Genomic DNA, 16,368 nt, shown 5'->3' on the forward strand with positions numbered 1-16,368 from the left:
GTACTTTTCTCCTAAAGGGACTTTATAAGTGGTAAAGTCAATTTAATTTAAAAGTGAGTTTATAAGTGGTAAAGTTACTGTTGGACACCTAATCCTCTAAGGGTTGGTGTGGAAGCTGAACAACCAAAAGGAGTCCAGGGACCACTTGGAATATGAAACCAAGGGTCACTCCTATGTATTATAAATATGTATCAATGTGAATAAGAAATACAATCTCATGCTTATCTTTAATATTCTGTTGCTGCCATGTGTGTGTTTAACATGGTATCAGAGCAGGCGATCTCCTGCCCTGCTCAAGTGTGAGCCACCTGTTTTTGTGGCCTTTGTAAACCAATGCTCTCCTCCTGATTATGCCTTTCTGAGCATTTGTTAGAATAGAGGTTGTTACCTCTATCAGCTCTGCCATTCCTCTATTGTGAGCAGACCTGCCCCTGCGACTGCAAAGAGGAATATTGCCAGACCTGTCCCTCTCTACCAATGCAACACTCTAACACTCTCTGTCAATTTCATGCTCCCACTCAGACCTGTTCCTGCAAACCAATGGAAGCTGTGCGCTCTTTCTCCATTCCTCGTTCAAACGTTACCTCTGCATTTTAACTGTGTAGTAATTCCACCTGTTTTGCCACGTTCGCCTCCGCTTACACCATTGGCTCTCAAAAGGCGTTTTCTTTGAAATTCGAATTCCAAGTCCATACTCCTGGTGCATTTTCTGTGATTTTATTTGAAGTCCTGAGAAATGAATTGAAGCAATTCCCGTTCTCAAAATACACTCCACTCCAATTGGAAGCTTCAGACTCACAGAAAAATAGGCATGACCAGTGTATCATGATTTCAAGCAATTTATACTGGACTACTCGGGCCCAGATAATATGACATTCCTATATGCGATTAATGAATCGCTGCCTATTTTGTGACCCTAGTTTAGCTTGCGATGGTTTTACAAGATTACGCCCATTTTTAGGGAGGCCTTGCAGATCCATTACTTGAACAGTTCGTTGCCTCTTTGCAGTTTCTGCTTGTTGGTATCGTTCCTAAAGCTTTCTTTTAGAAGCTTCAATCCTTACAAACTGAAGATGTTGGCTTATTTCGAGGTGGAAGAGAAGCATCCCTTATTTGATTCTTCATTGGATCACTGCACCGACGGACATTGTCCCTAAGTTCATTCCTCTGAGGCATTCCACTTGTATTCTTAACACGCATAGAAGTGGCAGCTCCATCATTTGGAATACTAATTGAATGTCTATGATCAATATTCTTCTGCTTTTGAATATGTGACTTTGTGTCTCCCGTTGCCTTTTTATCTCATGGGGTTCCTTGTTTACCACTGATTGCACCTTCCCTTACAACATTGCTCCGTTGAATAGACTGCTTGCCATTACTCGAAGGTGCCACTGTGCATTGTTTTTCAAAATAACCAGCATCTCCATCTTTGTCATGTCCATTGGTATTTCGAAGATTTCCATCCTCATCCATTCCATCAAAGAACTGAGACATTTCTATTGATGTGGTCTGAGCTGTTAAAAAGGCACCCTCATCAAGTGGAGGAGAAGGTAGACCATCATCATCTTTGAAAGCTTCTGGTGAAACTGAGTCTGGAGAGGTGCCTATAGCCGCCGCAACAACATCATCAGCAGTCTTTAACCATACATCCATAAGATCTTTCCAACCACTGATTAGCTGCTTTGTGATGGACTGAATTCTCGTTGGTATATTCACTATATTCGCATACTACTATGTTCGCAGCACGGGTGGTATATTCACTGTGTTTCTTTAATCTATTCACTGTCTTGCCAATAGTAGTTGCCTTTAGAATGTCGACAGAAAGTTGCATTAACTCCAATATTCTAAATTCTTGTATAGCTGATTTTCTGACTCATCTGGGTTTGAAAGAGTGTCTTTGATTCTATCAACTTCTTTGATGCGTGGCAATGCAAAAGTTGCATGGAACTGCAGTTGAAGTCTAGCTGTCGAGCTATAACAAAATACTGAAACTGGACATGCTCTGGTGTGGAAAGTACTCAAAATGGGAAAGAAAAGGGTGGCACTATGGAGCTAAACCATATACAAAACCCTAGTAGCTGCCATGCTATTTTCTGGAAACCAAAACCAAAGAACTCATTGCTACAAAAACCATTCGAACTCGGCCATGTTTTCTGTGGTTGCTAAAGTTAGCCACATCAAATTTCTTTGAGTTTGCAAGCCAAAGCGACAACGAGGGCGCTCTCACCGAAATCTCTGTGCCCATAGAAGGACACCCACAATCACTACTATTCGACGACCTGCCATGGTTGCGATTGGATTTTCTGGTCCTATTGCTTGATGGCTAGAAGAGCTTCACTGCGTAGATCCACGCTTCACTGCCTTGATTCCTTGTTACTTCGACTGCTGCATAAGAGTTTGGTGGGCTGTATGAAGGCAATGATTGTTTTGGCAATTAAAAGTAGTCTTTTGTGGAGGAAAGTTTAGTCGTTTGTATTGTCGGAACATATTGCATTCTATATGCTGGTCATGAGTGAACTCTTATTCTTATGTAATGGATTGTGAATGCATTACAGTAATTGGTGCTTGCTGGTTGCACACTGGTCAATTGGTGCACATTTATAGAGGATATTGTTGTGTCTTTGTACTGTGAGTGGGTGTTACTTTTCTGCATTGGGTCATAGTTGTGATCAGTTTTTAAAAAAAAGGTGTAATTTTGACAATGAAGAATATGGCTCGAATTACTGAAATATTAGAGTTCTTGAAAACTATGATACATTCCTCTGATCATGATACAATGAAAATTAGCAAGAACACTCTCTGTGATATTAAAACATGTCTAGAATATACACAGGAGAACGTGGAATTTTTGGAGCTTGAATCTCAGCTACAACAAGAAGAATTACAACAATGGAGTCGTCATTCTGAACCTGTTTTTGTTCAGAACATTGAGACAGCAACCCATCAACAGCAAGTCAATAATGTTACAGTTCATTCAGATTTAGTACCCAATGAAGCAACAGTTGTACATGCAGATGCAGAAATTCAGTCTGCACTTCCCAAGTCGATCATCAAACCTTGAGAAGAGCTTGTCCACAACAAGCACAGAACTAGTCTTGGATACGACAAGAACATGTCCTTTCATATTCCAGACTACTCTAAACCAATCCAATTTCAAAGTGCTGGATTTCTTCAGGATGGTTCATCTTCACCTGCTCCTCATGACAGTTCACCTTCAGCTATTCTAGATTCTACCCTTCTTCCACAACAACAGATCGTGAAATGCCAACACTGTGACTGAGTTGGCCATCTGAAAGATCACTGTTTTGATCTTCATCCATGTAAGCACTGTCATAAAACCAATCATTCTTCAAACAGATGCTTCAGAAACAAGACTACTGCAAGAACAAAGATTCTTCTTAGATGGATCACTTCTTGGCAATGGGCATCAACAACCAAGAAGATATTCCAGTCACATGTCAGAACTTATTCTAGAGTATTGAACAGCCTTGCAGTTGAGTTTTCTCCATCATTTCCCCTTGTATCTGACAGGGGGGGAAATGATGGTCATCTACAAGCTTCAAAGCCACATCAAGCGACCCTGAGTCACAACCTGCCACACTAGATTCAGAGCTATAGCTAGAGACAAAGATGCCCCTGAGCATGCCTACAAATATTTTAGTGCATGGTCCTTCGCAATCAGAAACCATGGCTAAAATATGTGAGGGTGGAAAGATTATTAATCCCCTCTAGAGTCAATTAATTAAATTTTTAGGGTAAATTAAATAAAAATCCTAAGCTAGAAAATTAATTAATTTTGAGTCAAAATTGTTGAGAAATTTAGGGGCAACTAGATAAGGTGATTTCTCTTACTTTGATAATTGCTTGTGATGTTCTTTAACTTGATGTACTTGTTATTAGCTTCTTCTTTCACTTGATTATTATTGTGTTCTTTAATCATCAACCAACTACCAAAAACAATGAAGATCACAAGATGTAGACTGCTAGCCAGGGTCAAAACCTTTCCTCTTGAGAGGAAAACCCACAAGAATTCTTTCCTTCTTATAGAATCTTCAAATGACGAATTCCAAGACCTAAGACCCAATACCAAGACTCCTCCAAGACCAAGTCAAACCTCCTTTTGATGAACCTGCTTCTCACAAAGTCAACGCTAGTCAAACTTTCTTCCTCACTTTAGATTTCGGCCCTTACTTCAGATTTCATTCACTACTTACTACACCTTTCGGCCCGCCTGAAATTCCTGCAATTCGCAAGTGTGAGGAATTTAGAGTAGAATTATGATCTTTTACTCCTTCGCTTGGCTTGATTCTCTTCTCTTGGCATCTTGGCTTACAAACTGATCTCCTTTTGATAATTGATTCAACTCCTTGATGTGGCTTCAATTTGTTCTTGCTGCAACAGTAAAATGCCCTAATTTTCTTGCACGTGTGTGAAGATTCAACCCTAAAATAGTCCCTTATCACTTCGATTTTCTTTCCTTGGTTTCTCCTCTTTCTCGCTGGCTATTAGGCTTCTTCTTCTTGGTAATCGAACTTGATTGAATGCCCTCTTCAAATGAGGTCGAGCTCTTATATATAGCCTTTTTCATGGTGGTCGAATAACTGTTCACGAGGTCGACTTCACTGCTTGTAGGCCGATTTCTCTTATGCAGACCAACTTAGTCTTTAAGGAACTCTTATGACACTTTTGTGACTTACAAAAATTTCTTTTACATGACACAACATGCCCAATAGGGTCTATACATATGCAAATGAGTTCTTTGACTTCTTGACTCGATGAGAAAACCTAGACGCCCACAACGGGTGCTAGACCTACAAATAAAAATGACCTTGAGCATGAAACCCATGCTTCAAAATAATAATAACATTTTTTTTTTTTTTGTTTTGTTTACATTAAATATAAAAACATGATTGCATTAGACATTATGAAGACTGAACCTATTTACACAATTCTACTAAAGATAATTTTAGAGATTAATTTCTCTCCAAGTGGAAAATAATAAGTAAATCGTGGGTTAAAAAGAAGTCAAATTTTGGAGGTCCTCCACTAAGGGAAAAATTGATATTTTGACAAAATTTGAGCCCTTGGACCTTGATGGTTAAGTCAAAGTCAATTTTTTGAGGAAATTAATCCAAAATATTAATTTTTGGATTAATAAAAAATGGTTTTTAAGAGATTCAATTTTTTCCTCAAAAATAAAAATTCGACGATGGAGATTAAAAGAAGATAAAGGTATTTTCAACGGTCGAGATTATTTTGACAAGGATCAAGCCAACTAGCCGTTATTTTCTACTTGGAGGGGTTTCTCTATATAAGGAAGCTATCTAGCTTCTATTTTCACAGATGATCTTTGGGTGAAATAATTTTCTACTGATGTACTGAGCCTCTACTTTGCTGGAATTATTTTTCTCATAATATAAAGACTTTGGGGTTTCGGTTCATGGTGTCCTTTATTCGCTGATTTGTGGTATGTGCTATTTTATTTGTTTATACTCTATATTGTGCTAAATATTTGAAATGTTATTTCATTTGTTGGTGATAATAACATTCTATTGGTACGAGTTATCTTAGGTGATTTGATTCACGATATGATTTAACAGTTATTCTTGAGATTGAATAGAGATTTGCAGGTAATCTAACCCTTGGGCTCCAAGTTCACAGACCGTGGGGAAGGGCTGACCTTGTTTGAGCCATAAGCTTTCATTGTGGTGAATTATTTTGCAGGAGGGTTTTTGCCAGTAAATTTTTCGAACTTATTCATCCATAATTATTTTAAAATTTCTCGAAAATTCTATTTGATCCTGGGCGACAGATTTAATTTGCTAATGGGAGCTGATAATTTTATTTTGTAAATATTGTAGATATTTGTAAATTATTTCTAACCCTTGTATTTTAGAATTTTAATTTTTTGTTTTGTAGCACTTGGGGTTTTGGGAATTTTTGAAATTTCTATATATATTGGGGTTTTGGGAATTCTTTCATTCATTTTGTAGGTCAGTCCTTAAGCCACCAAGAGAAATCAATTTTTGTTGTTGTTGAGGATCTAGCCTTAAACACTAGGGTTTGAAAAGTTTATCTCATTCAAGTGTGACGTCCAACCTTCTTGAGCAATTTCGCTAGGGTTTTGAGGCAGATCTGGGCCTAGGAAGGCAAGAGCTAGCCCTTAGACACCCTCCAAGCTCAACATTTAGCCAAGAAAGGAAGACAGTGACTCTAAGGAGGTAAATTTTGGTGTTTTTTATGGAAAAAATTGTGATTGCAGGGTTTCAAAATGATTTTTAGGGCCTCCTAAGCCTAGCCGTTGCCCTTTCCAGCTTTACTGTGACCTCCTTTGCCCTCTTTAGTGAGTTTCTACCCTTGTTTGCCCTAGCCGCAGCCCTAGAAGGGCATTTTTGCTTGGATGACATGCCTTTTCCCTTAGCCATAGGTCCCTTAGGGCCTTTAAGCCCCACGACTGTTGAAGGAAATGTAACTAGGTTCGGTCTTCATAAAAGTACTTTTGATATTTGTATTTAATCAAGAAAAGAAATATTATTTTTATAATATATGTCAATGAGTTTCTTGCTCATTGAAATAGGTCTAGCACTATTTAAAGTGCTATAGGTGAGTCAAATAGTCAAAAGAAAAGGTTGAAGACCTTAAGGGCATGTTACACCTTGTATAAATATGTATAAGAGTCAAAGAAGACACCTCCAAGCAAAGTCAAGTCTCCTCCTAGCAAAGACACCATCACAAGAAGCAATGGCACCATTAAAAGCACCTATTTCAGCAAGAAAATCAAGTCGGCCTCAAAGCTACAAGTCGGCCTAAAAGGAGGGACAAACCTCTATATATAGAGGCTGTCCACTCCCTCAAAAGACAACGAACTCAGCTTTGAAATCCGCAAAGAAGAGGAGGCAAAAAGTGAAGGAAGAAGGACGAAGAAAAGGGTCTACAAGGACAGTGAAGGAAGAGGCTACATAATCGAAGTCGAGAGGACTGTTTTCTAGGGCAGAAAACAGTCAGAGGAGGAGAGGGTCTTTCTGTTGTTATAGCAGCCCTCTACCACAGTCCCATAAATCTCATCATTTGGGCCAAGAGCATACATCTAAAGCTATGTTGCTAGGAAACGTGGGTTCGGGGATGGGGACGGGGACAGGTACGCCATTTTTTGAAATAGGGTGCGTTGGTTCGTCGGGGGTATATTATAATTTATATATACATATATATATGTTATATTTTATAAATTATAATATATGTGAATTTGTATATTTTTCAACTTTAAACAAGAAAACTAAAATATTTATGATTTAAACTTTAAATATTTAAACATGCACATCATTGAACATTCAACATTCACAATGAAATTTCAAAATTTCTAGTTTGATATCAAGTGCAAATTGGAGTTTACATATTAATAAGAATCATGATATATGTCCCTTGTCATACTACATTCAAAATTTGTCTTAAGGCATCTCCAAACAAGAACTAGGAAATTTTAAAATACTAAAGTAAAAATAGCTAATAGTGAACAATGGCTTCCTCAAGCCATGTCATCAACATCACTCAGATCTTCAGTTAGCATGCTCTCCAAGTAGGAATCACTCTCATCTTGAGGCTCTTGCTCATCCATAGCAATTGGAGGTAGCTCAATAAGGCCATCTGGTTGTATCTCCTTGTCCACACACATAACATCGTTTTTGTATTGATCCCATCTCTTGAAAGGACCCTCCTTGTATCCAGTGCCTTTTCGAGATATGATACGAAGTGTGCTATGAACGTAAACTAAGTTCTCTGCCTTCTTTGAGCCTGTTAGTGTCGGTCTTGAAGTCCTCCATCAGCGATCAAAGCTCTTTGCATTTGCATAAGTAGGTGTCTCATCAGTGTCAATTTTTTGCATCCCGTTAGGCATGTCAATAACCCTGATGGAGGAGCTGGTGTGTTGTACCCCTCTTGGCATTGCTAGTTCAGGTCATTTCAGTCATTAAACTCTTTCAAGCTTGTCTTATCTTGTCTTGAGGTCAATTTCCTAGGTCTAGGGTTTTGGTCAAATATGTTTACAGGGTCATGTGTCTGAAAAATCAATGAGTATTCAGCAAGCCAGAGGGATGATTGTAAAAGTGTTTCTTCAAGATTTCTTATCTGGTACAGCTAATCTTCACCTTGGATTTAAAAACTCTGTTTTTAAAGCCAAGGTCATTTTCCAAGTTTTTGTAAATAAGTGATGAAATTTCAAAAGTCTTCAACGGACAAAATGCAACCCTGCACCCCTTGCCAAGATCCCTCAGATGATCTACCTGCAAAAAGAATCAAGTCAAAGCACTCAATGAGCCAAATTCAGGATAAAAGAAACCAAAAAATCAGTGTTATAAAGTGTCAAAAAGAAAACATTAGAAAGTGGGTTTGTGAATGAAATTTTTTCAAATGAAACTTATAAAACCCAAATTCCCTCCTATCACTCTCATTGTGCATCCTAGACGCTTGCAAGAGAGGTTTGAGAGAGTAATTGAGAGAAAGGAGAAAAAACAGAGTGATTTCGGGCATTAGACTGGTGCGCGACCCGTCAGGCCAGGTGCGCGACCCGTCAGGTGCGCGCGACCCGTCAGAGGGTTGTTTCCAGTGCAGAAAAACAACGGGCGCGACCCGTTGGGCGTGGTGCGCGACCCGTTGAACTGTATCTCTGCAAACTCCAAACAAATTCGCTCAAACGCCCTCCAAGCCATCAAATCGTTTGAGGTAGGTGTTCTAAACATGGAATGGTTGCTGGTTATGAATGGTGGATATCATGAACATGTTTAATGATCAAAATTTTGCAAGTGAAACCTCTTCATATGACTGCAATGTTAATGGGCAAAATGTGCTGGGGTTTGTGTTGTTTCAAGGTGTTTTGTTTTCCTTTGTATTTGTTTCCCTCCTTCCCCTTTCACTCACACTTATATGTATATCTCTTTTTCCCCATACTATTTTATAAATGAACTACAAATCCTCCCCTCTCCTTAATCACAAAAATGCAAACCCTACCCCTCTCCCATAGCATCACAAATTCAAACCCTAATTTCCCTCCACCATATGCATGTGTAAACAATAAAAATGTTGGTGAATATGTCAGCAGTTTTGTGCATATGTTTCCCTATCTCCCCTATTAATACATGTATGCATATTCCCATGTTCACTTTCATACATGTTTTTTCCCATATGCAGTGATCTTTGCAAATGATTTCCCAATATCCCTGAAATATGTATTCCTATATGCATAATGGTTTGCAACATTTTCCTTAAAAATTCCCTGTTATATTTATATATTCCCAATTCCTTGTTAAAAGGTCCCTCCCCTAACATTTACCTCATGTCTTTTTCCCCTTGAAACAGCATAGAATTCAGCACTTTTTACAGGCAAAGACAGCAGTACAGTTTGTCCACTTTGCTCCTAAACTATGTCAGAAACCGAAACTTATGAGCAAAGTGATGACCATTCATCATCAGCAGGGGTTGAGGTACAGAGGAGGCCTCGTAAAGGTGGTAAGGGTGGACATCATAAGCGAGAGGAGCCTACTTCTTTAGCAGAGTTACAGGCCTGTCCTATGGCAGTCACTTGCTTTCAGTACATGTCTTGTTATGAGTTCTGTGAGAGGATTTCTCGGATTCAGCACCATAGAGAGTTGGCCCGCCTTTTTGTTTTACACCTCCATGATGGACATGTCAATCTTGCAGGGGTGAACTTTACTTTGACACCCGAGATCATTGCACAGGCTACAGGGATTCCAAATGTCGGGGAAATTTGGAATAAGCGTAAGGTATTGGATACAGTTCACTTTCAGCCTTTTGTCCGGCCACCATTCATGAGACATTTGGCCGGTGTGTTTCCTTTCAGGTTCCTCCGGAGTCAGTATACCCCCATGATGAGACTCATTATGCTTTATTTCATCTGTGAGGGCAGATTTTCCCAGAGGAAGAGCCCGGCACAGCAGTATAGGAGCCTTCATCATTATGGTTTGATTCAGCTAGTAGTATTGCATCAGTTGACACAGCAGGGTATCTCATGGGAGGAGTTCATTTCCCGTGAGTTTTTCACAGCACCACCCCAGCCACATCCTGAGGTCATTCAGGAGGAGGGAGGACCATCTCAGCAGTTTGATATTCCGGTCACTCGACATGTTAGTTCCTCACCTCAGTTCACTTATCAGAGAGGCCAGAGGGCCTTGTTTGCAGCAGCTCGGCGAGTACTATCTCCATAGCAGGTGGAAGGGGTCTCGCCTTCATCATCGGCTCAGCGAGTGTTATCTCCACATCAGGTGGAAGGGGCCTCGCTTTCTGCACCAGCACAGGTACCAGAGAGGGGCAAACAACCCATGATTGATGAGGGTCCGTCAGGAGTTCCCGATATTGAGTTTGTTGACCTTGAGGCCAGTTCTCCTAGCCAAGAGGCAAAGGAGATCATTCAGCATCTCAGAGCTGAAAATGATGCCTTGCAGAGGAGATTAGAGGGGGCACAATGGACCATCACCTACCTTGAGTAGCGCAACAAACAGTTGGAAGATGAGCAGGCACTTGACGAGTTATGGAGGATTCGTAGTGACCGAGTCTTGAACCGAAGAAGACCCGGTGATCCATTGCCCGCTAACCGAGAGTCAATGCTCATCCAGGAGAACGCACACTTGGAGAGGCTGTTGGCTAAGGCCAACCAAGAGAAGAAATTGCTGAGGAACATGAAAAACCATTACTGGGCAAGAATGCATGTGTGCAAGGCCAAGATGAAAATGTTTCAAAGGCGGTTGTCCGAGGCCCTAAAACGGAAAAAGAAGACCAATCCACTCCGTATCTTGGCTGAGGCTTCCCTCAAAGATCAAGGCACTAATTAGCTCAACCACAGCACAAATCCCAAAAAATTTTGAGAATTTTGGGTGAATTTTGGCAATTTGCAGGTTTTTCCCATTAACGGGTCTCACCCCGCGCGCGACCCTACATCATGGCAACTCAGTTTGGCAAAAACTCAGCATTTCTAGATTTTTCATGCAAAGTTACACATGCCTGTGAATGGACTTGAGTTTTTATGAAGTTTTGGGCCTCCAAAAGGTCAAAATACTACCAAAAAATGACTTTCTGGCCCTTTTTTGAGTTGCAGAAACCAGTCTTGGGAGAATTAAGTTTTGACAGGGCAAATGACCTCCAAATTCAAAAATTCCAGTTGGGTTGGAAAGTAGACTCACAGACCTTTCCAACAAGCCCACTTTTGCTCAATTTGGCCACCTGCAAGTGCCTCAAACATTGCTCCAAAGGCGCGCGACCCGTCGGCAGTTTTTGCCAGATTGCATTGTACAGCCCAGAAAACGCAGTTTTGACCCAGTTTGACTTTTTGGGGTGGAAGATGATTATCTTTGATGTAATTATTGTAACTCTAAGACACTTTTACTCTTGTTTAACACTTCTAGAAGATTCATACATGTAAAGGGTAAATATTTAATGAATGGACTGGTTTCTTAGCTTATAGAGGCAAGTTGTTTTGACTGCCTAGATTGTAGTGTTTAGTTTAGAAGTGGTTGAAACAGCTCCTAGGATAGTGAGCTCGACCCATGGAGGCAGGGAAAGAGGTTAGATCATCTATATTATGTACTTTCTTGCTCATTTTCATGGTTGGACTCTTGAGGGAGAAGCTTCATTGTATTATTTCACTGTATCTCTACAATTTTTGGCTAAGGAAGACCAGGGTTTTGCAGTCCTCTTTGGGATTCTTGTGGACTCATGTGTTGATGGTATGTTTCTCAATGTTCTTGTAAGTGTGTTTATGTGAATCATTTCCTTTCCTTTACTGCTGCACATTAAACAAATGAAGTGTTAAAGTATGAATTCATGCTAGCCATGCTCTGCTTTTAAATTTGTTTAATTTCAATGTTTTCTACTGTCTAAAGGGAATTCAAAGTCATTGTTTGCTCTCTTTAGCTTCTCATCTTTCATTCCTGATCATTCATCTCAATTTAAGGCATCAATACTGTTTCTTATCTTGCCCCAAGGAACCCCCTGCAGAAACTGTGTCCAATCCCCGCACCCAAAATTGCAATTCCTCAATTTGCCACCAAAAACCCAAAAAACCCCAAATCAACCTTTTTAATCAGTTTACTAGCCTAATATCAGTGTTACCTTGTTGGTCATCTCATCCCATTGAAGATCTGCCGAGATAGACCGGAGAGAGCCTTCTCCTGCCCCGTAGGGCTAGCTACGAGGCTAAATGGTTTGATGTAGCCTTGAGGTTTACCTTTCTCAGCCTGAGGTGAAATTTCAAGAGCTAACAGAGCCCAACATATTTCTCTTTACTAAATGGATAAAGGCGTAAGTACTCCAATTTCTCACGCAAGATGAAGAACTAGCTACCTAGAATATTAGGGGAAGCCCATTATTAATTAAAAAAAAATAAAAAATAAAAACAAAAGAACCTAAAAGAACCGATTTTGGGGTTCCAAGTACCCATTAGCAGGGTTCTCCGTACGCGTCAAGACAAAAGAACCCAATTTTTTTTAATGAAGAACCCGGTTCTTATGGGTTCTTCTTAGAAACACCTGAGCCCGAATCCTGTACTTGGGGACGAGAACCCGGGACGGGTTCGAGAACCCCATCCCCGGGTTCGGGAACCCGTGCAACATAGATCTAAAGTGCCTCTCACTCAAGCGAAGATGAAAGGAAGAAGAGTGAAGTAAATAGGGCTGATATGAAGCTCATTACAGTCACACGTGCGAGTGAAGGAGGGCTGACTACGGTCATCACAGTTGCACTATCACAGTCACATATATATGTTTGTTTAGGGTTCAAACTAGGCCTACAAGGCTTCTCTCTCAAGCATGGAAGAAGGGTATGCAAGCGAAGAAAGTCTAACATAGTTTTGTAAGGAGAATCACTCACACGTGTTGAGAATCACAGCTGCATTGCTGCTGACATAAGTCTGCAACAGTTTCTAGAAGAAGTGCTGAAGCAAGGAAGACAAAGTGCTGCAAGAGGAAGTGATCTTGAAAGGACTTGGCTTGTGCTTGGAGGATCTTCTAGTCAAGGGTCTAGGGTTTGGCATTGATCAATAGAAGCTTCAATTAGAGAAATTCACTAAAGGGTTTCCTTTCAAGAGAAGAGAGGTTTTGGCCCTAGCAGAGAGCCAATATCTTGTGTTCTTGTTCTTATGTTTTGGTAACAATTTGATGAAGCACACACACATATGCATTAATAAGCAGAAGAAGAAAGATTAAGCTAACAAGAAAACTAAAAGGACTCCACAAATTGTTATCAAGTAATGAAGAATCATACTACACTACTTTGCCCTAGATTCTTCAACAACGACAATCCTTCTAAGCCTTGTCGTGGGCCTCACTGGGCCTTCAAAACCTCTCGGCCCCCTTTCTTTTGGCCTTATTCCCTTAGCCGCAGGTGTAGATTGGCCTTCTAGGCCCTTACTTGACCTCTTCGAGCCTTGACGTTAGCACTATTGGGCTTGTATTCCCCATCGTTGCCCCTCCTTGGCCCTTTTCCCCTCATCGTTGGCCTATTAGCCCTTCTCGTAGCCCTCATTCAATTGTTGAGTTGGTTTGCATTAGCATTTTATCTCTAACATTTGTTTTGCAGACACCTCAAGTGTTTTGGGAAGCTAACATTGTGTTTGTAGGAAGACACTTTCATTGGAAGCCTAGTCACTCATTTACAAGGCCATTAGGCCTAGTGGTTTGCCCTCTAACTCCCTTTGCCTCATTACTGTTCCACTTGAATTCTGAAGCATAGTGTTGACAACGGTATATTCAAATCTAAGTTGCACGAAACGGGGAAACAGGTACGAGTTTCCAAAACGGGAAACGATACGAAACACGACCTCCCCAAATTTTGGAAACGGGGAAACGTGAATATATATATATATATATATATATATATTTTCAATATATATATATATATATGTACAATCATAAAGCATAAATGATACATTATAATTTATTACACTTAAACATTAAGATTTACTTTACATCACATTTACTTTATGAATGATCACATAATGAAAATAAAAATATCGAAATATCCAAAAGCAACCTTTATTATATATCCAAATCTCAAAATTAGCCTTTATTTATATTAATATATGAGGCTGCAAGTACAATAAAGACTATAAGGCTGCAAGAGAGAGATCCAAACCAGGATTTTTTGCATCCACATCCCATTCTTTAGAAGGACCACTGTTGAATTGGGAGTCTCCTCCTACATAGTTGAACGACCTTAGTGCTCTTGATTAAATACGAGTTTCATACCCTAGTACCCTACATGATCTTGATTATTGGGAGTTTCCCCTGCATAGAGGGCTTGGTTCTCTTGATTAAATACAAGTTCCATACCTTAGTACATGATAAAATCCAATGGAAACATTGCAATCCCCCCAATCCTGAAATCCTGAAAAATAGATAAGTTTGCTGGATTTTTAGTGAGATCTAAAATTCTACTTTCTCTATATGAAATCCAATGAGGGCGAAACCACTCTCAAACATCCTGAGTCATTTCATGGTAATGTTAAAAATTTAAGTAAAAGGATATCCTTTTACTTTAAGAATTTAACATTACCATGAACTGCATATGCCTCAAACTTCCTGATGAACTGCATATCAACACTGGGGCAAAAATTCACTTTTATAACTTTAGACATGCATCTAGAAGCAACTAGAAGTCACTAACATATCCTAAAAATAAATTAAAAAACAAATTAAAAAAAAAAAAACCACAAGTTAATGAGGAAACGTGGGTCATACGGCCATACTGGCCACGTTTCCATTTCGGGAAACATGGCAGTACGGCCAGAAACACGTTTCACGGCCGTACCAAACGCGTTTCGGCGTTTCGTACCAGTTTCCGTACGGAAATGGACCTCTGTACCACGTTTCCTGCAACATAGATTCAAATCCTCAACACACATAAATCAACTATTAACTCATCAATCATTCACCTAAGGCATAAAAAATTAATCTTATGGTTGAATTGATGGCATATGAGTGAATTTTTGAGGGACTGTGGGTGAAATTCAAACTCTGATATATTTGCTACATCCATCATAAGTCAACTACAACAGTGATAAAATTACATGACAGTGGCATAATAATTAGCTTGCAATTATATTTCATCATTGATAAATCGTTTGCATTGGTTGGGCTTGCATTATTTGGCATATCTTGTCACTTTTGGAGGGCTGTCATATTAATTTGAGGTATGATATATGCATCATAAAGTCTGATCGTAAGCTTGACTGTGGTGTAAAATTGCTTTGGGCATTCACTCCTTACATCTTGTGCATCTTGAATAAGTGTTTTCTACTGTGGTTGGGTGTTTTTCTTACTGCTGTCATCATCATCTTCTTGGCTGCCATCTCTTGCATCTCGTTGCATTCTTGCATAAGCATTTCATAGTTTGCATCTTCATCTAATTGGAAAATATAAATAAGAACATAAGTGCTCTAAAAGGCTAATTGAATTGGTAATTGTTGGATAAGATTGGCTCATTGCTCTAAAGAATAATATTGTTGATGAATGCTCTCTTTTTCTCATGAACATTGAAAGACATTAATGCATTGTGTTGCCTAAAGGAGAGCTTGCATCCATTTGAAGATGATTAAAGAAAATAAAAACTTAATTCAAGAGATAGAAACATGGCGGAAAAGGCTTTAAGCTTGATTGTATATTCACAAAGAATGATGATACAATATATATACATCAAGCTATGTCTCGAGATAGTTAGTCTATCTTGGACATGCAATCTCTTGGTTGAGTGAATATCTCAACCACACACTAATCTAGGAGGCTAACTAGTTGGAGAGAATCTTTCAACCAACTAGACCTCAACAAACTCCCAAGTATTAGGAACATACTCATTCTAGAATTGATGAGCACATCAAAGACAAGTAGGAATTATATTTTCCAAGTTTCATAATTTTATTATTTTGGACTTATTGATTGTGAGTATGAGGCTAACATTCCCCCCCTCAATCATAAGTCTAAAGTAAGAACCTGGTACCATCTCCAAGTCTTCATGCTGAAATTGTTGAGTTGAGCCTCAATGAAAAATTGCCTGAAAAATCGCCAAAACTGGATGCCGAAAACTCCAATATGAAGAGAGCGAACCAAGAGAAGTGAATCAACTACAAGTCTGACACATCCCTGAAAATGCTTGACAACTCAATCTAATGCCAAGCTACAATGCAAAAGGATCTATCTATCCTTTGCTGGGTCCAATGACCATCCAAGTGAACAAAAATGCCCACATTTGCTCTCAATCAACATCCTGATTGCTTGTCCACTGACAAATTTTGATTCCCCTTGGAAAATTGTGTTGTTGTCGAAATTTTCAGTTTGACAACCATCATCATCAATTTAATTTCAATTTCATCAT

At 39.4% G+C, this 16,368-nt stretch overlaps 2 protein-coding genes across 3 annotated transcripts in view; one reads left to right on the forward strand and one right to left on the reverse strand.

The window, feature by feature from the left end:
- Positions 1-16,368, forward strand: part of LOC149198753 (uncharacterized) — a 152,010-nt gene that overhangs the window by 33,874 nt on the left and 101,768 nt on the right. The gene's annotated exons all lie outside the window — the stretch shown is intronic.
- On the reverse strand, positions 1,077-1,700 carry LOC149198756 (putative mediator of RNA polymerase II transcription subunit 26b). Its single transcript, XM_089399308.1, has one exon. The coding sequence runs from the start codon at positions 1,651-1,653 to the stop codon at positions 1,303-1,305; it is 351 nt and encodes a 116-aa protein (XP_089255434.1). The 5' UTR covers positions 1,654-1,700; the 3' UTR covers positions 1,077-1,302.

This window comes from Pinus tabuliformis, chromosome 2_1, assembly GCF_031772625.1.
Source record: "Pinus tabuliformis cultivar Carrire ecotype Pingquan chromosome 2_1, CPIR1, whole genome shotgun sequence".
Lineage (NCBI taxonomy): Eukaryota > Viridiplantae > Streptophyta > Pinopsida > Pinales > Pinaceae > Pinus > Pinus tabuliformis.

What these genes read in the sequence shown, in the direction of transcription:
- LOC149198756 (XM_089399308.1), bottom strand. Translation starts at nt 1,653, where the DNA reads ATGGATGTATGGTTAAAGACTGCTGATGATGTTGTTGCGGCGGCTATA.